Source organism: Corvus hawaiiensis, chromosome 5 (genome assembly GCF_020740725.1).
Source record: "Corvus hawaiiensis isolate bCorHaw1 chromosome 5, bCorHaw1.pri.cur, whole genome shotgun sequence".
NCBI lineage: Eukaryota > Metazoa > Chordata > Aves > Passeriformes > Corvidae > Corvus > Corvus hawaiiensis.
This window is the reverse complement of record NC_063217.1, coordinates 6,603,874-6,628,850: the sequence shown is the minus strand read 5'-3', so window position 1 is coordinate 6,628,850 and position 24,977 is coordinate 6,603,874. Positions and strand designations below refer to the sequence as shown.

Here is a 24,977-nt window from a genome sequence, read left to right as displayed (position 1 = left end):
ATTGAGAATTTAGGTTTCCTGCTTATTGAGAGAAGACTACCAGATATGAGTGTCACCTCTACCCTTCACTTGCCTGCAGGGAAATAATCATAGAGAGAGATGCTAGAAGGGATTTAATCAAACACAGGTTTGTGCCCCCATAAGAGACCCAGCAGATGAAGCTCCCAGCTCTGTGCCAGGCAAGACAGACCAGCTATTCTAATGGGACACACTGATCCTCGCATCCTTCAAATTGTAATGCCATGAAATAAAGCCTGGCTGCCTTCCAGGGTTGCACTGGTCACTGACTTTAATAAAAACAAGTGAAGTAAAATAGATCCATGAGGCTGAAAGCTCAGGCAGGTTCCCCACAAACACAGCAACTGAAAATATCCCCAGCTGACAGGCTCCACTGTGCTTCGATGACAGCAGCTTGGGATGGGCAGCCAGAAAGGGCTGAACACTACCCGAAACCTCCCTCCTCAGAGGCAGCAAACAAGAATTCCTGACCCCCTGATATGAAAACCAAATACACTGAAAGCAAGAGAAAAGGAAACCACCGACATCACAGCTTCGTGTTTAGTATCAATGGGAACACGCAGAACCTTTCTTCACTGCTTCAAACAAACGAGTGACTCATTCCCTTTGCAACAGCAACCCTGAGAGCCACTGCCAGCCAAAGAAACAACGTGGAAAAAAGAAAAATCCATGTCAGTTAGGTGACTTCTCTGCCCCCAGAACCCACCAGCGAACAGTGCTTGACAAATGATACAGGGAAACTTTTGAAAAATTTCTCATTGTCCAGAATACCCCCTCTACAATTACCACTCTGAGCCAGTAAAAACCACTGCCAGGAGCGTGCCGATTTCCATGCTCTTAATCTTATCTGTGGAAGAGGATCCAGGGCATCAACTTCACTGATGTTTCCAGGAAGAGGAGCCCTAATCAAGCATTTCTGCCCATGAATAACAGACAAGGAATGTCTCCGCCTGGCCAGCAGTAGCCTGTGAAAAATTAAAAAAACATTGTAAAATCGGCTTTGGAAGCAGGGAGAGCAGAGGGGGTGACTGCTGTCTTATCTCCACCAGTACAGATGCTGGAAGGGCAAGGCTGACCAACAGACAGCTGTCGCTCTGAGACAGCCTTACCAAATCCACAACAGAACTGGTCTACAATGCTGGATGGCCATCACCCAAAATGGAGCTCTCTGCTAACCAATTTTTTTTTTTTTTAACTAACAGAGTTGTAATAATCACTGATTTTCTTAAAGCTTCAGCTGCTGTGCAATGCAGAAGTTGCAGCCAAAAAACACCCGTGTTTTTCAGAGAACTCTGAACATGCACCAGAAATAGTCAATGGATCAGGTATGAATTTAACCAGATCCAGATTGAGGACTGGCCCTTTAGCTCTGGAAGGCACCAAATAGGCCAGGTTGACCTTTTACTAGAGAATACCCCTGAAAAACAAATGCAAATGTTAACAAGCCCTTTTTCATGCCAGCTGGGTCTGCTCATTCCCAACCAAACCCCACGATCCTGCATGGTTAGCAGAGAGTACTGCATCTGCCAGGAGTAATTGCTAATGCTGGAGTGCCTGTTCCTAAGCAAGTGAAAGCACTTCCAAGTGCATTATGTGCATGCAGGTTTTGTCATGGCACTTCTTAAGGATCTGACAACACGCAGCAAAGGGTCAACAGTTCTCTCTGGAAGGCTGTGTTGATATCTGCTGCAAGATAACGCACCCTGAAGTCAAAGGAACTTACTTATTTTCTAGGCTCGTTATCAGTTGTTATTGTAAGTAAAGCAGTGCTATGTCAAATGCCCCTTCGTTCTGACCTTCCCATGGGCAGGACCCACTAGGATCTCACGGAATGTGAAATAATCATTAATGCACTCTCTGGCAGTGCTAATAAATCATATAGCTCAACGTCTTTTAACAAAGCCATAAAACTCTAACAAAGACACACCAATAAACTGCACATTCGAGAACCATTCCACCCCCAGCCTCTTCCCTCACATTCCAAAAATGCAGAAAAGCAGCAGTGACGTTGGCTCCATCCTCTAATCCCCAAATCCCCCAATTACACCGAGGGAGGTGAAGATAACACAGATTTAAAAGACCTAAAAGGAAGCTTCTTTCAGAGGTAGAAGAAAGGTGTTGTATCAACAATCCTGGGTAATGGATTCATTTACCATGACACTTCTCCCTGTGCAGACAGACAGGCAACACAATGTCTACAGATATTATGCCTCCCTTTCAAGCCCTTCAGAGAAGGCTTTGGTGGTACCTGGGCCTTCTGCAATGAGCTGAATTTCATGCCATAAGGAAAAGTTTTGCCTCTGTACGGAAATGGGCTGGCTCACATAGTAATCCTTCTAACTCTCACTGAAGCCTGAGGGTAAATTCACATATATTGGCTTTAAATTAGCCTTTCCTTTTCCACTTCGAAGAAGCCATTCCTGATTTACACCAGAACGTGCTCAAAACCAGATCCCATAAGGCCTCCTTCACCTCTAACTTCAGACACACAGAGCAGAGACACCTGAGGGGTCCCTCATCTCTCTTTACAGAAGAAAAAGGTGCTTCTAGGGCATGATGCATCTCAATCCCACACAGGTAAAGAGTGGGATAAATAAATCCTGCTCTGCAGCATAGCAGGGGCTGGACGAGCTTCTCTCCCTCCCACTGTCAAAGGGACCATTGGGACTCTCCACGGAGCATGTTTTGTTGGTGGCTTTTTCCAACTGCTGCCAAGATTGGATGCTCTCTTTTGTGACAGTGGGACTCCAGGCAATCGTGTCCATCTTTTCCAGTTCACATGAAGCAGGAGCTGCTCTATCAGCCCTGTATCAGGCCATGGTGAAGGCCACCAAGTCCTCCGTGTGCGTCACCAGCCTTGTCAGCAAGGGCAGGATTTGAGCACAAACTCGGAGAGGAAAGTTTTGCTTCCAGCTCCTGATCACCACCCACAACTCCTCCTCCTCCTGGATCCAGCTACAATCCCTCTGCTAGGACTCTAAAAAAAAAAAGTTGTTTTCAGGGTCACTGTGAAATGATGTTGTTTTCAGCAAGCAGAACTGCCTGAACCTAATTTACTGTACATCCTGTCTGTGCTTCACAATGAAAACACCACACAAGGTTGCAGGTCAGACCTCTGAGCCCCTCCTGCCTGAGATGCTAATTCCTGCATGGTGACGAGAAAGCCCTGAGGGCTATTAATCCTTCCCACTCTGAGGTATAAATTGATCACCAGGAGGAAGAAAAACCACCTCTTCCCTTAAATGCATCTAATATTATACACATAGGAGCAAGGAGCTTGTGTGTGAAGCTTCCCGACTCAGCTACTTTGCTGACAGTGACCAAAACATATCATAGGAACGTCCTTGGATGTTTAACTGCGATGTGTCCTCAGGCACACCTGCCAGGGAGGAGTGGGGACTCCGGGTAAGAGTGGCTGAGGATGTTAAGTAGCTGTGGAGTGAAACAGAGCCTGTCCAGCTCTAAAAACTCAGTGGGGGGAAAAAAGCTCAGTGGGGACTTGCCTGTGTTTTACCTGTGGGCTTTAAATGCTAGCACTGCATGCAGATACCTATGAGCAGTGACTATGGCAGCATCACCACTAGCTATCCCAGGAACTGAAATATGGCCAGGACTCAGCTCTCAGGCTCATCTAAATTGAGGTGCTGAAATCTCATTACAGTCTGCAGAGAGATGGTCAATACTAGCTCAATGCCCCACTTACCAACACCCCCATCAGCTTTGAGGGCAGCTCAGACACTCATGCATAAATGATTTCATCCGAGCTGAACACTTCTCCCTTGGCTTCAGGCTGCAGGACAGCACTCCCATGTCTGGTGGGGTGAGCCCCATGGAGACGACCAAGGGGTCCCCCGGAGCACCTTCTCCACTTGTACCCACCTTCTCACACCCCCCAGTGGTGCGGAGGCTCCCTGCACACCCACAGACTCAATGCACCAGCACAGCTGGATCGGAAAATATTCTACAGACCTGCAGATGCAACGGGATTAGCTCTACCTGAGCAGGAACACAGGGAGGGAGACAAGCCCCTGGGTTCCTCTGGACTGTCCCAATGCTCCTTACAGGCAGAAGGCAGCATGAGAGGGGAGGCAGCGAGGGGAGCCCCACGGGCAGGCAGGAATTTTCAGAAACGCTTCTTCATTCTCCCTAAATCCTCTATCCAAACCTTTCCCTTTCGCTGAAAGTCTTTGCAAACACTAGCAAAACCTTTCCCGTTAATCTTTCTCCATCTCGCTAAAACAACACAGACTGTCTGTCTCCAGGGAAGGCTGTCACAGGATATGGGGGAGGAATCTATCATTTGTAATGTACGGAAATATAACTTACATATATCAAAGGCATTTGCTGCAAAAAAAACAAATACGCAGCAGAGATTGGGAGGCCAAACCCTCGTTGCCTTCAAGCTACTGTGCTCAGCAATCGTGTGAGCAACAGCCTGAGCAAACCCAATTAATTTGATTTGTAGATTGCACAGATTAGCAATTGTGTTCCAGTGGTAAATCCCACAAGGAGCCCTTCTTGCTTACATTTCTGTACAGCTCCTCATTTGTTACCCTAATATGTAAAGGCACCTATCTAAATCCCTTCCATTTATTTACTGCCAGGTAGGCAGCCCTGGCTTCCAACAGCACCTTCCAATCTGTGGAGATCTCCGCAAATTTTAGTTCTGAAAACTCTCCAGTGCCCATGTCAGGAATATAAGCAAAACCCTTGACCCTGAGGCACTGAGTGGCTCAACTGAGCTGTTTACAGATGGTCTGGAAAACAACTGAACTGTCTGGAGGACACTGTTTCTGATGGGCTTCACTCTAGCCACCAGCCATGCCAGGGTTTCTGCACCCTCCAACACCTCTGGCTTGATCCAAATTTAACATTCAAAGGGTTGCAATTCAAATGTGAGACCCTTTGCACGCTAACAACCCAAAAGAGGGCCATCTAAGCAAAAAGAGACACCTTGCTCTGAAAACTGAAAAATGTTGCACAACCTACTGTTAGAGTAAAAATTGTTCTTTCAGGTTCATGAGCAGTTATCTCCCAAGTAAAAATGCCTGATGTAGAAGTATATAGTCAAAGTTGCATGAGATTCCAGTAATGTTTGTTTAAAGCCAGGGATGTCCCTTTAAAATGAGGTCTGTGAAGCTGGGAAAAAAAACAAAGCAAAACCAAACCAAACAAACCAACCAGTGACGACAGAGGGGTAGGGAAAGCTTTTTTCCTAGTTTTTTAGTACTGTGTCTACTAAAGAAACATGTTCAGCTGGTTGAAATAAGAAAAGCAAGATTCTACTGATATTGACTGGATTTCAATATTTCTAAAAACACGAGCACTTCATAAATACACTGAAATATTCTGTCATCGCCAGTCAGAACATACCAGTTTTCTATAAATATAGACATCTGGCAGTGGTTTCTTCTACTGCTATAGATTTCTGGTGTGAAGAACACTATTTTGTAAGCAAATGCATGTTGGAAATTAATTTCATATGCGACAGGTTACATTAAAGAGCAAGCAAGATTTGCTGGGCAGAAGCGTGAAACAATAACAGTGTTCCCATACTGCTCCTGACCCTCTCTGTGAGGTTGCCTGTACAATACTGTAGGCATACAATATGTTCCTCCAAGCAGTGCTGTGAAGCTTAATTATGCTGTGAAGCCCACAAATTGCACTGAAATTTGAAAAGGGGACTTAGTTTGGCGTTGTAATTCCAGCCATGGTGAAACACCACTGACAAAACAATGAATATTAAATATCAGTAATTAACAGCCTGCTTGGTACAAACCACCTGAGGGGTGCCACAAGCAACAGCCAGATATGTCAAATCCAGTGCTATAGGGCTATGCCACGACTTTTAGTCTTTCCTTTTTTTTTTTTTAATAGGATTTCCAGTCAGATCTATCTAATCTGGCCCATGGTACAACCATCCACAGAGTTGCATCACACAGAGGGCAAGGTATTAGGAAGAAATTCTTTCCTGTGAGGGAAGTAAAGCACTGGAACACGTTGCCCCATCTCTGAAAGTGTTCAAGGCCAAGTTGAGGAGGCAACCTAGTGGAAGGTGTCCCTGCCCATAGCACGGGGTTTGAACAAGATGATTTTTAATGAGTCTTCCCACCCAAACCAGTCTAGGATTCTAAAATTCTACACAACTGGGGACACACAGGGTCATTACAAAGAGATGAGCACGGGGGGAACACCTTACTTCACTAAGGGCTCACCTGGCCTAAAAATGGACCTTAATCTCTGACTCTAAGGGTGACAGAAGACATCTCTGTGTAAGGGCACGGGCTATGCTTCCTATCCACATCTGCTTTGCTTACGAAACTCCCTATTACAAAGTAATTAGCATCAGCAGATAGATCAATTTCTGACTGGAAAATTTTCCCTTCTGGTTAACATAAGCCAAGCATAAACACTCCCTCAGAGGTTAACAAAAGCCAGCAGCCCAAACAGGGACAACTCTGCAAGAAAAGGGGAGTGGGAGTCAGGGGGAAGTTGAAAAGACAATTAATCACAGGTTTTCATACACCTCAACACATTCCTGCCAGTGATCAGGCATTTAGAGTGACTCTGTATTGCTCCTCAGCCCCTCTAAACCCTGTTTGGGGGGAATATTTTCCAAGTGGAAACATCAAAACAACAGATTCCAGAGCCACCCTCGGTATCCAGCTCCCTTTGACCACCTTTCCCACTCCCTTCAGTAAACACCAATAATTCCCCAGCTCCATCAGACCTTTTTGGTTTTGTTTTGTTTTTTTTTTTTCCTTCCAAATCAACCTAAAAGCATTTTGGTACCAAAGATGAAGAGAAAAGCAGGGGGGATCCACTAAACCCAAAGTCTCCAGACAGCTCTCAGCGTCTGTCAAATGCTTGCTAAAAAGTCCAAATAAAGACAAACCCAAGAAGCCTTGATACCTTGTGTTATCTTTGCAGGCTGGCTGCTGCCTTATCAGCCCTGACAGAACCTGGCATTTAAGAAAAAATTCAGTAGTCTTTGGGTGGAAGTTAGTTCCTAAAAAAACACACAGCCGAATTGCTGGAAGTTGGTACAAGAGGAGAGGGTGAGTGGGTAAGAGACGGCCTGAAAGCCCCACTGTCGTCTTGCTGTTCCCTCTCAGGAAACACGCTGCCATGTGAGACTTTTAATTATTTGTTCATAATTCACTCCGCACATTTCACACCCACTGCACAGGCCAAGAGCTACAGGGGTGAACAATGGCTTGAAATGCTGCTTGCTCACATTAGGAATGAGAATAGAATGGAATTAGGATAGAATCCAGGCAAAGACACCAGCTCTTAGTACCAAGTTTTCAAGCTCATCAGAAATGGACAAAGATCTTCTGATCGTGACTGATGCTGGTCTTAAGTGCCACTGTCCTGATGGGGAAGGATAAAGATGTTCTGTCCCCATCTTCACTTATAACAAAGACACTCTTTTTGGATGAAGTCTCCATGGAAGAATTTGGATGTTAAGGAGTGCCTCTTTCACGAAAAGCAAAAGTTCTGTTTGCTCTCACACGTACCTCACTGTGCATTTTGGCAGCCACCTCACACAGGAGTTGGACTTTCCCTTTGCAAAGGCGTGAAGGTCCTGCTCTTGAAAAAGTTATAAAATAGTTATAAAACACCTTTGCTTGGCATTAATTGATGGGTAGAACAAGTTAGCAAGAGAAGAGCTGTTTCAAGGCCAAGGGCTGCTTTTCAGAGTCTCATTTGTAATGTGACAGAGGGAACAGCTGCAGGAAGGCCATCAGCCTCTTGTCAACCCCAGCGGGAAGGGCAGACAGACAGACATTCCCTGGGGAGCTGCCCAGGCATTATAAGCCCCTCTGATAGAGGGTGAGTGGCTTTCTACCTCTGACCTGACCCTTTCTCCCCCAGAGAGTCCTCACAAATCTTCCTCAACAGCTAGCAAAACCTGAAGTGACACAGCTGGGCCCCCAAAATGACCCTTTTTCTTTATTTTGTTTTCAAGTTTTGCCCAAGGTAACACTGCAGGGAAGGCAGAGCAACAAAGCAAAGGAAACTGCAAGTGTGGAAGGTCCTCAGCATGTATTTCTTTGAATACTCGCAATCTCCAGGTGCTTGAAGTAAGTATGCACCTAAACACTTGGAAAAATGGTGTCTGAGAACAGAGACTTCCGTAGCTGCAAAAGTGCATTGAAATCCTTGGTTTTGGACCTCCCCTTGTGTGCCTCCAGTGTTGTGCTACATGGGTTTCAGTGGATCCAAACTGGGATGAATTCAAATAGATGTGTCATACACTATTTTTCGTGTTTTATTTGACTTTAATTACTTCTTAACAGTACTGCTGTTTGAAAAATCTTTCTCAATTGAGGGTGTTGGTTCTGCCTAGGGCTGCTTGGCCCTTTTCCATTGAAGTGCCCTTTCAACAACCACCACAAGCCTTTGCAAGGAAAATGGAATCTTTTGGAAGATCTCTTTTTCTGTGACTGTGTGAAAATCTGCCTCTCTCAACTCGCTTTCCTTCTCCCAGATTTTAGGCTTGTCGTTCTTTCCACCTCTCTAGAAGGAGGAAACTCATGGTGGGGTCCAGCAGGATGTAGAGCAACACTTGGGAGCAGTCAGGCCTTGTTGGTAGCATACATGAAGACACTTGGATGATGACGAGGATGATAATAATAGTAATAACGCTTGAATAACCTGTGTAATTTTTTCCTTTCATTCCAGGACTTTTGATGGTTTTTTCCATTAAAAAAAGCATGGTGTAATGCCTACCTCTCCCTGAAGTCAATGATGCCTTGTACCCAGCATATAGGGGACAACTGGACTTGCAATTCATGCACATGAACCACGGTGAGTGTTCAGTGCAAGGTTCCAGCCTGTGCATGAACAAATGTTTGCATCTGTTTCACCCTGGGCACTGACACAAGGCTTGGGCACAGAACTACTGCCCTGGTGGGTCTGTACTGTAGCAGCAGGAAGAAATCCTTACCAGGGCAACATCTGCTTTGTACAGGGTGGAGCCAGCAAATATGGGATCTCACCTTTCTGAGGGGTACACAGTAAATAAAACTCAGCTGACCAATTGGTCTGGTTTTGTCTGGCCCTTTGTCAGAGTAAAACAAAGTCTCTATGCAAAGAGCTGTTCGTAACTTGCATTTAACACTGTAGCTGTCTGTTGCTCATTCTGGGTTTGACAGCCCTTGCCACAACGACAGGGCTTTGGTACAATGAGGACTTCCGGGCACTAACCCCAATCTAAAAAATAAACAAATAAATAAATAAAATCACACCAGCTATAATAACAACTTTGCCTTATGCTGTGTTCATCATACCAACCAAAACCGCTGCTCATTCGCTGACCTGCTCTCCAAGAGTAATATTAAGTATTTCAGATGTGCAGCCCTCCCCAAGCTCTGCCTTAATATCTATCTTGTAAATACCCTCCAACACATGCCACAGACAGAAGGCCCTGACTCAGTTTTAACACTGGGCTTATTACAGCAGAAAACCTGTTGAATTACTTTGAAGCATTTTTCATCTCACTCAGACAAGAGTTACTGGGTTTGCAGTTTGGGGTTATTTTGCACTTTATAGTATCTGCCTTGCCCTTGAAGAGGTAAAAGGGAAAGTGCCTGTAAGTACACAAACAAAAAGACCCAAATCAAAATGTTATTAAAATTCATTCAGGGTTATTCCTCGCTGCTGTTATTTCAGTTAGTATCTGATAACTAAGCTGTTCCCTTTTATTCTTTTAAACATTTGTCTCAGTGAAAGTTTGATGCTGTTTTTCCTTCTGGAGAAAGAAACCCCAGAGATGTATTTTCAACCTCCCGGCTCAGTGTTTCCCAGATACTTTCAATCAGGGACTGTTGCCAAGATTCACATTTCCCCCAGATCACCACACACCCTCACACTCTCAGCTTAAAGCCATCACAGATGCAGGGACGGACCCTGGAGTGGTTCTTACTGCCCTGTTCCTGTTGTCTTTCTTGCAGTCCATGAGCCAGCAGGGGAACCTGTGCTTGGCCCCCTTGCACTGCCCAGGTATGAGAAGGTTTGGCAGATTTTAAAGCATATTTAAGAAAAAAAAAATTTTTTTCTTTCAGTAAGTATAGTTACTGAGTACCAGGTTCTGATTTTCACACCTGTACTGGAGTTTAGTGTTCCAAGGCAGAGCAACCCCAGCAGCCTTCATATGGATACTGGTACATGTACCAGAATCTTCCCCTCTTTACAAAAAACTGGCTCAAGAAGCAAAAGCCACAGTTTCCAGGGTGCTGGGTCACGTTTCAAAAGGTTAGACATGCGTCAATCATCCCTGGACAGAACTCCTGCACCACATCTCACGGGCCAACATAAACAGCCCCTTCCAAAAAACCCCTAAAAGCGCTGTTGATGCAGCCCTACAGAGTTACCTGTTTAGCCTGCTGGCTCTTACTCTCCCTGGAAAAATATTTTCACCCACAGGAGTATTTTGCCCGAGTTGTTTCCTCTGCCTTATTTTTGCAACCTGCTGAAGTGGTGTCAGTGGTCAGAAGTTCTGTAGAGACAAAGGCAAGCTTGAAGAGAAACTTCTGGGTGACATACCACATTCACCTTGGCTCCAGGGTGGATACACACTGTGCCTGGACCAGAGGGAACACCTGGTCACCAGTAGCACTGGTTGCAGCCACCTTTGCTGCCAGCTGTGCTTCTCATGGAGCAGCTCCTTCCTTGCAACAAGCAATGCCATAGGAGGGCCAGCAAACGCTGACAGAATTAACTTGCCATATTCCATCTCCCCAAAATGATCCTTCTCCCTCAGAAGCCAAAGGCAGAGATAGAGGAAGGAAGACGTCACCCATTTCCCTATAAAGTACTCCAGATTTCAAGGGATCATTGAGACAAACAGAAAATTGTTGTGATGCAGGGTGTGAAAGATGCAATCTCCCAGTGCAAAAGGGTCAGACATGCACTACCCCTAATTGAGCTGAACCAAGAGCCAAATATGATTTTTTTCAGTCTTCACATTCGCTGCCCCCAGGCTATGTTACATTTTGCCCTGTGGACCTTGATGCATTTCAGATTCCTCAAGAGTCATTTTATAAATGTTCCCATAAATATCTAGTCCTTCAAAGTACTGAGCCTTCCTGCCATAAGTGGGAATGGAAGAAAGGGCTTGCTGCCTGTGGAGACACTGCAATATTCCACAAGCTCAGCCCATGCTCCTCTAAGAATTTAAACCATTACATTTTTTTCCAGGTTGGCTTCCTGCCCAAGTTTCCTCCCCAAAACACCCCCAGCAAGGTCAGAAGAGCTTTCCCCCTGGCACAAGGGAGTTACCAAGCTGGGAGCAAAGGCCAGTGATGGGGTCAAGTTCAGTTATCTTCAGCTGCCATGAAATCACACCTGAGAAGGATTTACTGCCAGGAGCTGAGTGGCTGCAGTCAGGCAAAGGAAGGAGGGGTCCTATTTGTGCATCTAATGACCCAACTTAGCAGGAAAGAAACCAAGTGCTTGACCTTTCTCAGCATCACGTGAAGCAAATGCTCCATATGACATGGCTCCAGCATTATCTACCAGGCACAGGTGCATGACTGCAATTAGAAATGACCAGCATTTCACACATAACAGCACCTTTCAACCCAACTCAGCCCATCCAAAACCTCTCTGAGACTCAGTTACCATTTTCTTCCCACCCAGCCTCTCCAGCTCCCTTGCCAGCTCGAGCAGCACCAAACAATTCCCCGTGAAGTCTCACAGCTGTTATTTGGAAATTAAATTGGAACTCACGACACCTCCCTGCACGCTGGTAGATCTTACACTTGGCATTTGGTTTATCCCAACACCATTCCTCACCCCCACCCCTAAACCAACTTCCGCGGAGAACAATGCTGCTGGTTTGTGTCCACAACAGATTTATTCCCCCCTTTCCAGGGGCTCACAATGCCCACACCTTCAAGGGGCAGTAGCTGCTTGAAGCGAAGGGTTCCTTCTGGTTTGTGGAAAGAAAAGGCTGCCCTCTGTAATCAGGGTATTGTTCTCCCTAAATGGAGCCAGACTCTGTAAACACGCTCCTCTGCACAGTGCTGGGAGGGCGAATGCCAGCGTGTGTACACACACATGCAGGGAATGTGTCTCGTTCTAAACAACAGAAAATTATGTTAATTCATTTCCTCTGCCTAAACAGTGCTAATAAGCTTTGGGAAAGGAGGAGGAAAAAGTAAACAGGAGTCCATTACAAAAAGGTGAGGGGGAGAGGTAACCAAGTAACTCCATCAAATGTCTCCTCTGGGGAAGGACATTCATGTTACAGCTCAGATGGGCTCCACACAGCCCTCCCTCTGTCCTGCTGGAGGTGGAAATGGAACAGCAACAATTTCTTTCTTTGCTTTCATAAGGTTTCAGCCCGTTTTACGAGTTCAATCTTGTGAAATGGGAAATGAGCTCCCACCAGTGCCCTGATCCACAGCAACTGCATCCCTGGGGGCTTTGCACTGCACGTGATGTGAGTGCTCCGGTGACCAAAGCCAACACGAATAGTCAGAGCCTATGCGTAATTTTCTAACAGGAAAATAATTTCACTAAGCAAACTGCCATGCTTTGACTCAAAACCCTGATTAGCACAGTTTGAAAACAGGGCAGCATACTGTTCTGGGAATTAACTTGCTTGACCCCTAGTCTATAATGGCACTCAAATAATCTGCGAGTCAGACCAAGTTGAAAAACTCTTGGAAGACCACACTGAAAGAATTTACTGGATTTATTGGATTTTCTAGGATAAAAGAAAAATAAGCCTGGAACTCCACTTAGTCTGTGGCCTTCAGAAAGACAAGCTTTTTCTCCTGACAGTATCTAGAAGAGGAACACTGCCTACACTGAGCAGCACTTTTTTATATTTATTCTTTTTAATGCACAGGAAACTCTCAATAAATAGTCATAATTATTACTAATATGCAGGTCTATTGCTATGATTACTTTCAAGCAGCACCTCGCAGTACCTTTCTTCTTTGGTATTGATGGTAAAGCAAGGGACAGATTCCCAACCCTGTGAATCTACAATCCTCCTCCCAACAGGAATCCTCTGGTCTACTCCCGTTTGAGCAAGCAGGAAATCAGGAAAAGCATTCTGCCTCAGGAATACAAGCAGGACTTTGCTCTGGTCTAGACAAAATACTGACCCATCCCTACCTTATGGCTTCTGGAGCTCCTGAGCAAAATACTCTCACCAGCCTCTACTACTTTGTACCTCTTTGCATCCCAGAAACAACAGCTGTGTGCTCAGAGCAGTGGCAAACACCTTCAGAACACAAATCCAGCAATTAGCAATCAACTGTCCAAAGCCAGTTCCCTGCATATGCAAATATCTCCCTAACAGGTTTATGATTCCTTGTCAATCAAACAAGGCAAAGTAAACACCCGTTTACCGTCCTGGCCATGATTAGGTTGAAAGTTTCACTCTCAATAGCCCTTAATGAAATTAACCCCGGCAACACTGCATTTCTGATTGGTTGGGAATAACAGGAGGAGGAAAGATACTCATCAGCTCTGATCTGTTATTCTAGTTTTATATTAACTATTGCAGATCATGATGAACCCTCCCATGGCGTGGTGCCACCCTGCACAGAACTGAAACTCAGCCTGGTCTTACGAGGCTCCAGTTTCTGCTCTCTGGTAAGATTATATATTTAAATCCTATTCACACCTACTCAGCCACAACTCACTGAACCTAAAGGGACTAACACTTTTGTAATCCAACCCTGAACATCAAAATATGAAATGACTTCTCAGAGCATGGAGCCTGATCTCCATATGCTGGAGGAGCTGTCAACTCCTCCCCAGTTTTTCCATTTCAAACTGCCCAAAAATGCATTAAACGCTTCCCAGTATTACTCATCTGGATAAAGAGACACTGTTATTGCCACCAAAGTGTTGTGTTAGTTTGCAGAAGAACAGGGAAGATTTAGATTCACCCAGAAGGTGAGCAAGGTGGCTCACAGCACCCTCCCTCCGAAGAGTATCCACACCCTGCAGGAGTTACAGCCACCAGTTTAACACTGACTTGGTCAATGACAAACAAGCATCCTTCCTTCCACAGAGTCTGGAGTATCCCTGGGGAGATATTCCACAGTGTTCAGAGGTTCATCCTGTTACTCATTAACCCTTCCATCCTTGACACATAGTTCATACACCTGTAGCTCATCTGGCACTTGCCATTGCTTAACCAGAAGTTACAGATCTGTGTTAACAGATCTGAGAACAACCACTGAGAAAATAACTTCCTCTGTTACTCCAGATCATACAAACCTATTAGAGAGGAAGGAGGAGGGAAAGAAACCTGTTCACAGTGCTCCAGCATCTGCAGCAGCCTAACTCCAGTACTTTGGCTTGTGCAGCTTCGAGAGGCTGGTGAGTCTGAACAGCTTTCCCTTTTCCCTCCTTTGTGGTTGATTTGGCCTTGCCCCATTCACTTCTGTCTAAAAAAAAGGAGATTAAAATCCTTTAAATTACAAATTAAAATACAAAGCAATAGTTAAATAGTAGCTAGCACAATGAAAGCACCCTTTTTACATTACAAGGCTTTTACTCAGAGTCACATAAGCCAATCAAGTCTCACACCTGTACATGGGGGCACCTGGGAGGACATGGGAGAAGTGAGAACTACAGCACGGGCTTGGAAAAACTGCATCCCAACATCCTCTTCAGAGTCACACACTGCCTGCTGGAGATCCTCTCCCAGGCACTAGGCAAGCCTCAAGAGCAGGGGTACACTAACTAATCTGGACTGAATTTTCTCTTGAAGGATTGCTAACGCATTTCCCTCCACATTCCCCTCCAGCTTTTTCCCTCTCCAAGTATCCTGGGTAGAACCGATAAGCCCAAAGTTACCACAGAGCTGTTGTGCCACTGCACACTAGTACCTAACTCTTAAGGTCATCAGTTCAGAGGGTGTGTGGAGCAACCCCAGCAAGGAGAATATGAATTTTAAAAAATGCCTACTGCACAAAGTAAGTCCACATTTCCCTATTTGTCTACTGTTCCTGTGTTTTTATCTGAGAAGCACAAATACTGATGGCTCTTAAAATACCCACCAAAGTGGCACCTAGGGTATGACACCTCTTGCATTACTCACTTTACAGGATACCTAAGATTGTGTGAATCTCTCATGAAATAAATTTACCACATATGAGGAGAAATTCTTTTGTGTCCCATCAAGCTGGAAACCACTTGTAGAAAAGCTGAGCATAGAGATGCAGCCATCCTGAGAAACATTAACCTGCTCCAAGGAGCCTCTGTTCCCAATTTACATTTTTCTTCTTAGTGAAGCTCAAAGTTAAGTTTGAACACTTAATGGAAGAAGTAGCCTGGAGTTATTGGCTAAACTTCTTCATGAAAATTGGAGTGGTTGGGATGAAATAACAACGTCAGGTTCCTCACAGCACTGCAGGATGCTATGTTTCTGCTGTGATACAAAAGGGACACTGAGAAATCAAGAGCAACCAACCAAACTCCACACAGCCCAGGTTTATTTGACTGGGAAGGGGAAGGGAAAAAAATAAAAATCGGATATGGGAATGGATTTGGCAACAAACAGCATACATTAACTTATTAAATAACATTCAGGCCAGTCTTCGGCCCCTCCAAACCCAGAACACTACCTGCAGAACGGTTCTCTGTCTTTGGGGACAAACCTCTCTGTGGCAACCCAAAGTTTAAGCAATGAATTTCCAAATTGTTTTCACCCCTGGCAGCGCACGCTCCACCCCCCAGCCAGAGCTGGCAGTCAGTAGCAGCAAAATGTGCTTTTCTGTAATAAAAAAAGTGCGTCCAAGCTGTCCAGTCATGCAGGCGAGTGTCACACCTAGCCCACATCTCCTCTGCTCTCACACATGAGGTGGATATCACAGATAATCGGGGTAAGTCATCCCTCAGGGATGGATCCAAAGCCTATGGGAGTGAGTAGGAGTCACAGCACCAACACTCACAGGCTCTGAATCAGGTCCTAACCTGTTACAACTGGCATGGGCTGCATCTGCCTATCTCATACGACATCAGGACAGCACGATCAGATTAATCAAGCTTGCTTTTGGAAATATTTGTCTTTTACCATAGTACCACAGTTGCTATGAAAGAGCAGCAGACTGAACAGACTTGCATCAGACAGAGGTCTTTGCAACTTCTATATTCACACCAGCTCCACTCTCAAGAAGTCCCTTATATGATGAAAAATGTTTCCCCTTGTTGCAAAGGACTAGAACAGGTGAACACAGCTAAATAAGTATGGAGGCATTATTATTAGAGAACAAGATAAGAAACAGAAATCCAAATTAAGTTTTCCAAACAAGATCAAATGCATTTTAGCTTGAGCAGCCCACCAGAAAACACAGGAAGAGGTCAGATGAAAGACAAATTACTTGAAACAAGACAAAATGAGCAGGTTAATGAAAGGAAAGTGGGAAAAGAGCATTTCCACCGACTCCTGTAATGCTGGAATACATTTGCACAGATCCTTTAGGCAGCATGGTTTTACAAGTCACTGCAGACGCAAGTAGGAGCTTCACGTCTTAGGAAAATCAGCTGCACCTATTCTAATCTCACTGAATAAATAAAGCTATGACTAAAGGTTGTTGGGGTTTTTTTTAATTCAACATAGGCAAAAGAAGACCTCTGCATTATTATTTTCCTATTTCAGTAGAAATTTTTCTCTCTTCAAGTAATTAATCCAAAAATGCATATCCAGGCTCTACTGCACTCACACTATTTCATGACAAGTGTTCTGCACCCAACGCTGTATCAGCAATGCTCATGGTGAGACAGACACTCAAAAAGGAATTATCAGAGGGGATATTGGAAAAGGTCAGCTCTATCAGCCAATTCATGTCAAATGACAAACTTCAGCTTTAGTTGATAAATTAGCACCAGTGGTCCCAAATCTTGAAAAGAGGGTTCCTACTTGCTAGCAAGCATTGCTTCTTTTTCAATTTTGAATGATATTCTTTTCCTGAAAAATACCACTTTCCTTTAATATCTCAAGCACCACCTCATGGCATATGGAAGTATCTTCTGTGGCTAAGACTCAGGCTTTGGAGTCCAGCCTTTGCTGTGTGCAATTTCATCCCAGAAAAGACGTATTTTGATTTGCTGCTTGCGTCTTTTAAAGAATGTCAAAGAAATATATGGACTTGGAAAACAGAGTTATAAAAACTTAAAGGAAAATCTAGATGTATTTGAGCTATTTGCTGAGTTTTGTAATATTCCTAATTAAAAACAAATAAAATCAACCCTAATTTTCCAGTATGACGCACACTGAATTTTATGTTTAAACTCAGCCACAATTTAGAGCGGCCGACAGCCTCAGAAGAAGGGAGGAACCGGCGTTTAAAAAAATAACCAGGATTTTCTTAGATCGTCATGTTGACTCTAGGTACAAGTCATGCTGACAGATTATTCATCAGCAAGTTCCCCAAGAGCACGATCCAAAAAATGCCCCAAACTTTACCAGAAGATGAGCTGTGAGTTCCGTAAAACCTGAATCGGGCTGTTAGATCTGAACATGCTTCTCTTTCACAAGCAAGAAATCACCTAATCATTATATCTGCTAACAACCACTCAACAAAAATAAAGGCATAAAACAGAAGCCAACAACCATCTCTCTCACATTACCATTATTTATCTTTGCTGTCCTTACTGAAGCACTCTTATAAACCCCAAAGTTCACTCTTATAAACTCCAAAGTTACAGAATGGGAATTCTGTTCAACAGAATGAAGAACTCAACTTCCAAGAAATAAAAAACACCTCTAGCATCTTATTCCCTTTTCTTCAATATTAAGAGAAAACAAAATGGCACATAACATTATTTCTGCACAAAAACATTGAATTTTGAGGCAGCCCAATCAGCAAATTCCATGTAAAGCAGACACTAAGCAGGTTTGCAAGCCAAGGTCGCACAGAGAAGTGTCAGAACAGAAAGCAATTAAGGTCCCGTTCTTCCCCTCCCTACGCAATGCACCGAAAATGAAATCAACATCCAAACTAATTAGTTTCCAGCAGAATATCAGTTTACTTGCTAACAGGAGGGTGGCTACTGCTCTTACCAAAAACTTCTAAACGTACCATACAAAATCTTGCTTAAGCCACAGGGCCAAGCCAGGCACATCCCAATGTTACCATATACGGTCACCAACGCGAATATGATGGCAACTTGACAGATTTGAAACAAATATTTCATTGTCTGTCACTGAGATGACATAGGCAGGAAAATATCAGATTGTATTACCTGTGTCCAACCGGAGGTGTGGCGTGGCAGGAGCTACATTGCTGCAGGACATAGTCACTAAGGGTTAGTGACCCAAGATGGCATTAATCCCCGCAGAGGAGGGCCAGGGCAGGACACTGAGAACTTTTATGCCCAGTATGGGGCTGCTTGGAGAGAACAGGAATGGAATAACGTAAGAGATGAGCTGCTGGACCTGCGCTGTTACGCCAGGCTCAGAGCAGACATTATCCGTCGCGGCTGGGAACCGGGCTGAAGCGGCCGCCTCACGCCTTGGCTGTCAGCTGGAAGGCACAGTCCCTCTTAGAAAACCACAGCACACAGGTTTTGTTATCCAAGAGTGCATTTTGAGCACACAGGCGTTCTAGTCTTCAGCCGCAAGGGAAAGAAGGGGCTTGGATATCTACCAAAATAGCTCCTGAGGAAGACTTTTTTGGTACAGGCTCCCTCCAGGAGATCCTTAGCCTGGAATAAGATTGGCCACTGAGAGATTTATTCCAGACTAAATTTTTTGGAAGGGTTATTCCAGTGCACTTGCAGGTGTAGGCAAGCCCTTTGTCAAAGTCTTTCAGTTTCAGCCCCAAAAGCATTGGTTCAAACACAACCAGAGTTATCTCACCCCTCATCCCTTCAAACACAGACAGTTCTACCACCCGGACCTCTAGAACCAGACCTGCTCTCTGCTTTGCCTGGATATTTCAACGGTATTGCCTCTTCCTTAAAAGTTTATCTTGGTTTGCTAAGATATTCCCTTTTTTACAGTGTCCTCTACTTCAGTGATGAGATACATTGGTGGGACAGAGCCAGCAGGCACAGATCTGACCCCGGAAAAACGCCCCTTTTTGCTGGGAGGTGGGAAAAAAAAACCTGCCACATAAACCCAATCAGTCACTCCTGCAGGGCCCTTTGCCTTAAAAGGTATCACCTAAATAAAGATGTAAAAATAATACAACGTAACATTTAATGCAAGATTGCAGCTGAGCATTCAACTGTCAGGAAATATCAAAGCTCGAGCGCGTGGGCAACTTAACTCTGCCCCCTTGTGCAGATGCACCATGGCACAGCCCTTCCCCAAGCACGGGCACAGCATCAGTCAGCTCCAAATTAACATCCTAACTCCAGCATAACCTAGTTCTGCCTAAAATGAGTAGAAAAGGACCATCACTTTCCCAGAGAGCCTCCTCAGACACCTTCCTCACTTGACTGCCAGCCAGCAAGCACCTATTTAACTTCTGATGCCTCCAATCAGGAGGTGCTGGCACACTTTGGGCCACACACATCTAATCTGCAATCAGGATACAGATATTAAATGCTGTTTGACCAAAACAAAGAGCCCTTCTTCCTCCAGAGAAGAGCCTCATGACCTCAGGCTGAGATTTGGCTGAAGGACTGCCTATAAAACCTGAGCAACTGTAACAGGTAACGTTTACACATCTCCAGCAGCCAAAGCCCTTATATGAGGCGTTCAGAAAAACTCTGCAGGCACATTAAAGGCCCGGCACATTTTTCCAAGATTCTGAAATTATCCCAATGTAAACACTTAACAATTGGAGATATTTGTCAGCACAAAATAAATTTTCAAAGTTCTGGAGAGTGTCTCATCTCTGCTCACAAGTTTGACCCTCCATCTATCTCCTTCACTATCGAAAACGCTCTCAACCTTAAGGAGGTCTAAAGCAGGATTTACATGTCAGAATTTTGTCTATGTTTTCACAGCAATGACTCCTTTTTCTTCTTCACTTTCCCTCTTTTAAATCAGCACATGAACGAATGACATTTTTTATGGGTTTGGCCCTGGCTTTTAACCTCTCTTTCTAGATAATTTTAAATAACCAGAATCCTCTCTCCACACGCTTACAGGATGGGTTTTTCCATCCAGCTCTAAAAAGTGTTCAAATAACCCAATTGCCAATATGATCCTATAAAGTTATATTAGGAAGACCTTTCCATAGGAAAAATAATGATGTCCTGAAATTACCACTGTTAATTTTCTGTCACTTCTTCACACAACAACAGCCAACAGCACTTCACTTTCCAGGGGGAATAAGTGTACAAGCAAGACAATCGCAAACCAAATTTAAACAGGGTCAGCCAGTAAAGCAGCCGATATTCAGCTCACATCAGAGACAAGAATCTTTTTGTCTTCTCCTGCCCACTTCAGATCTTTTCCGGAACTCCACCAACTTCTCAGGTCCATTGCAATAATATACATCCATGAAGTCATCTTAATTCATACACTGCTGCCCATCGCCCACAACTTAAACTGAGTCTCCATTGTAAGCCTCGCCTGGAATTCAGACTTGCAGGAATTACAGCCTATATACTGTTTTCTTTTTCATTCAGCTTCCAGCCAAATCATTTTATAGTGCTTTTGCCTCCATAAAATATTTTCTTGAGAGCCAATGCCAAGAAGAAAAAAAAGCAGTGCGCTAACCCAAACTTGGGTTTTCAGAGTAGTGCTCCCCCTCTCCTTTCCCACTCTCGCCCCCCCCAAGATTTATTTTTGGCAAGTTACAGCCCAAGTGAAGGGCAAGCTTAAACCTTTTAATTCGCACATCCATCACGCTGGATGATTTAAAGGTCTTACAACAATTCATGAAACTCTGAGACTGTTGGGAAATGCAGCTGGAGCAACCAGCATCCTAAAGTCATACCCCCATTCTCCTGGAACAATGCAGCCCCTACGTTGTGACCAGAGGAAGAGGAGCTGAAAGCCTGGATTCCCATTCAGGCTTTCCAAGGACAGCACCCACCAAGGTACAACATCAGGCAAAAGTGCAGGAAGAGCCACCGCTCTTTGCGCTCTGATCCCAGAGCTTTGCATCTTCCCATAAAGAAACTTCTTTTTTCCTACCCCCATCATTCCCAGGTCAATGTATTTCAATTTGCCTCTGGAAGGGTAACCTGTTTATTGAAATCTGATCAACTACCAGAGCCTCAGTGCTAAAATACGCTCTCGCTGTTGGGAACTGTCATTTGTCTGTCACCGGGGAAGTTAATGGATGTGTTTGTTTAGTTTGTAAGTGGGAATACACGGGGCAGAGACTGGAGGGATTACAGGAGGGGAGAGGTATTTCTGATCCACAGAGGAATGCAGTTGCTTTTCTTTAAAATTGTCTGTGTATTTTCACACAGGCACAAGAAAAGCCCCTGGAAGTTCACCTGTGCCTAACAGACCTCAGCAAAGCTGGAGTGACCGCGCTCCATCCCAAATGATGGCCCCGAACTGTGCAGGTAAGGAGGCACCACACATGGGCACGAGCCTGCATCTCTGTGCAGGTAAAAAACATGCAGGGGACGAGTCCCTGCCAACAGCAACTCCTGTGGGGGGGGGGGTCCCTCCAGGGGCACCGCGGGTGTTTGCGGAGCACGAGCCCACGGAGCAGAGGGAAGGGTGAGAGTCACAGAGTGTTCGCACCAAGCACGCTCCCCTTACCTCTCGCCGAGTCCGAAAATGCAATTATCCCTGCAAAAAGGAGCGCCAGCTGCAATTCCATTTTGAAAACCAGATCCCACTGTACAGCACAGGCTACTGTCCTCTCAGACCTGGAGGCAGGAAAAAGGAGAGCAAAATAGTTACTGGGGTGAAAAAACCCTGAACAACCCTCAACTTTGCAGAGTCTTAAATCCTATTGCAAAGACTGACAAGAAGAAACAGCAAATGAAAGAGCAACGTACTTGTAATTCATTCCTTGGTGCTCAGTGAGTAAAACTTTGCCCTCCTCTCTGCTTTAGCCTGATATAAATCAAGAACCCACTGAGGCCAGTAAGCTCCTCTAAGTTTACAGTTAATGCATAATTCTTTGGTATCCTGTACAGAATCAGTCTGGAAGGCAAACAAAACGCTAGCAAGTGGCCATAAAACAAGATTTCAGGTTAACAATTTGCGGAGAAACTTGGTGGAAGGGGGAGGAGGAATGTTACCTCTCCCATCAGCAGCCCAGAAAACTTTGTGTTGCTGCTCCAGTGCCCCTCAGCCAAGCTCCGTTCTGGGTACGCGCCTTCCTCCACTCCGAGACTTCTCTGCACAGCGCTGATTCCTCCTTTCCTCTTCTTCCACCACCCCCCCCCCCCCCCCCCCGCCACGCTCCCCCCACCAACAGCCTCACTTGTTTCCGTGGGCTTCAGAGGTGCGTCCCAAAGCACAACCGCACTTAATTACCCAGATTCTTGAAGATGCCTTCGCTGTGATACGCACACCCGGGGAAGATCAGGTTTACATTAATTACACCCTGTTCTCCTCCTAAAACTCTCACTCTCTAAACACTGTCTGGATTCCTCACCCTTGTAAACTCCCCGGTTTAAACACCCCGTGCCCCCAGGACACACAACAACCCGCGCACAGCATCCAGCAGAGCAAACACGGCCGCTCCGCCGTTCGCTCCGCCGTTCGCGGCGGGCAGCGGGAGCGGGGGGCGGCGGGGCTCCCCCGGGGCGCGGCGCGGCTCGGCGGTAACGGGATATTCGCCGCCGGGAATCGGGGTCGCGGAAGGGAGGGACACCCGGCGCGATGCCACCTGGTGCTGCCCCGCGCCTCGGGGCTGCGCTGGCGGCTCCCAGCTGTGCGCTCCCCGGCCCCGGCGGGGTGTCCCGGCCCGGGGTGACGCCGCGGGGGACACTTACCTTGGCTGCTGCCGGGCTCTAACACCGCGCGCTGGAGCCCATCCCCGCCGCTCGCCGCCTCATGCCCTCCGCGGCCACGGCGCCCGGCGGGCGCTCCGCCGCCGGCCTCTACCTCATCCCCCCCCCCCCCTCCCCGGGGTGGCGGGGGCTGCCCGGGGGTGCCCTCCCCACGGAGCGGCTCTGCCCCTTCACCGGCTTTTTAACAATCCCCCCTCTTCGCTCCCGCGGGAGATTTTTTTCCACTCGAGAGTCACGGGCGAGGAGGTCAGGGAAAGGGGGAAACCTTGTAAATTATTTTTTTCCTGCTTTCCGGGCCGGGCTGAGCGTGTGTGTGCGGGGAGGGACAGCGGGGACCTGCCAGAGCCTCCGGGGCTCCGCGCCGCGGGATGCCCGGTGATGCCGTCCGGCGGCTCGCCCAGCCGGAATCCCGTTTAAGGAGCGAGGGGAGGAGGGGAAAGGGGCTGGGGAAGGGGAGGGGAGGTGGGGGAGAGCCGAGGAGAGAGAAACCAGCGATAAAGCAACTTTCCCTGCAGGGCTTTGTGGCGGTGGGGGCCGAGCCGCCGCGAAGGGCGGCGCGGGGCCGCCCCGCTCCAAACTTCGCACCAATCCCCGGGAGCCCCCGGCAGCCCCCGCCCTCCGCCGGCCCCGCTCCCCTTAACCCTTTGCGGGCGCAGCGGCGGCCGCGGAGCGCTCGGTGCTCCGGGAGCGCGTCCCGCAGCTCCCGCCGCGCTCCGGCCCCGCTGCAGCCGCCGCTCCCGAGCCCGGCACCGCCGGCGCCGCGCTGCCGACCTCGCCGTGCCCGAGAGCGTTCTCCTCCCCGCACCCCCGTAAGCCCAGCGGCGCTGGAGACCTCCGACCTCGCAGCCCCCCCGCACCCCACAACCCGTCCCGGCCAAAGCACCGCTCTCCCCACGCCAGGAGAGAGCCCCGGCCGTGGGAACCCACCGCGCAGGCAGCGGGGCAGAGATGGGGGGCGGCTGCCCCGTTTTGATCTGTCGGCTTGGATGCAAATGATGCCAGAAAGAAGCTGGCCTGAACTAAACTAAACCAAGTGGAAAATAAACTGTGGAGATGTCAGTTCCTTATATTAACTGTTACAATTATTTATTATTTACTTTCAAACATGACTTGGCTGATGCATTCTCTCTTACAGCAAATCACTCTTTACTCAGGATCAAAACCAACCTGGCAGAATTCACCAAATAGACTAAACAAACGACAAGAAAAAATACTGCCTCAATAGCTAAACTTTTTGTATCTCAAAAGAAACATCATTGCTGTTGATGTTATAGTTTCTTAGATCTCTTGCTTGATATGCTCCAGCATGAAGACCTCCTTGAAAACAAAGTTGTCTCAATACTAGTTCAATGTGATAGGCACCAGGAGAACTCCTAAACCCAAGCCAAGAAGTAATGTGAACATCCATCTTATCTATTTTGTTAGGATTATGAAATCACACCCTCTATTATTATTGTTATTACTAAATATTTTTACTCAGTGATTCCTGACAACATTAAATCTTGATACACAAAATCAATGTGAAAAACATCCAAGACTAAACATATAAACCCCTTGAGCCAGAAACAAACAAAGCAGCTGACAATATTGTTTTTATATCTTACATATTTATATAATCATTTTTATTATTAAAGTTAATTCAGCTGAGAAATTCCAGATGGACTCCTCCTCCTATCAGGCAATAACTTCAGCCTCATTGATTTCAAAGACAGTGTTGACTGAGGGAAACCTTCAGGACTTACCCTACATGGCCATGTTCATGCCATGCCTTCTGATGAAATCACTCTAACTTGCACCGGAATAAGAACACAACTTCATGCTGCATCTCGGGATGATGTGTAAAACACCTCTTTGTAATATTTTCCAGTCATTTCACCCCAATGGAGTCAAGGTCTTTGTCCCAAGGACATCGTCCCAAAGGTGATCCAGCCCTGAAACTATCTACGCAACCTCTGTTTGCATGCAGACTGAAGTCCAAAGCAGCCCCAGTTCTGGTGCAGATGTGGGACATTGGTTCACAGTCAGGTTTCCTACCAGGTTAGGGGGACCTGACTGAGCTCCTACTCCTCGTCTTGTTTTCTGAGTCATGCACTGAGATT

At 46.1% G+C, this 24,977-nt stretch overlaps 1 protein-coding gene across 4 annotated transcripts in view; it reads right to left on the bottom strand.

The window, feature by feature from the left end:
- Positions 1 to 24,642, bottom strand: part of FGFRL1 (fibroblast growth factor receptor like 1) — a 165,249-nt gene extending 140,607 nt beyond the window's left edge. The window contains exons 1-2 of one of the 4 annotated variants that reach the window (XM_048304256.1): positions 24,621 to 24,642; positions 21,674 to 21,783 (exon numbers count right to left, since the gene is read on the bottom strand). In XM_048304256.1, the coding sequence (XP_048160213.1) occupies positions 21,674 to 21,734 (61 nt within the window). In that variant the 5' untranslated portion in view covers positions 21,735 to 21,783; positions 24,621 to 24,642. Of the gene's footprint in view, positions 1 to 21,673; positions 21,784 to 21,915; positions 22,139 to 22,161; positions 22,263 to 22,860; positions 23,361 to 24,620 lie in introns of those variants that run through there. The other 3 variants (XM_048304254.1, XM_048304255.1, XM_048304253.1) reach the window with 3 other exon arrangements.
- Between the last annotated feature and the right edge of the window lie 335 nt (positions 24,643 to 24,977).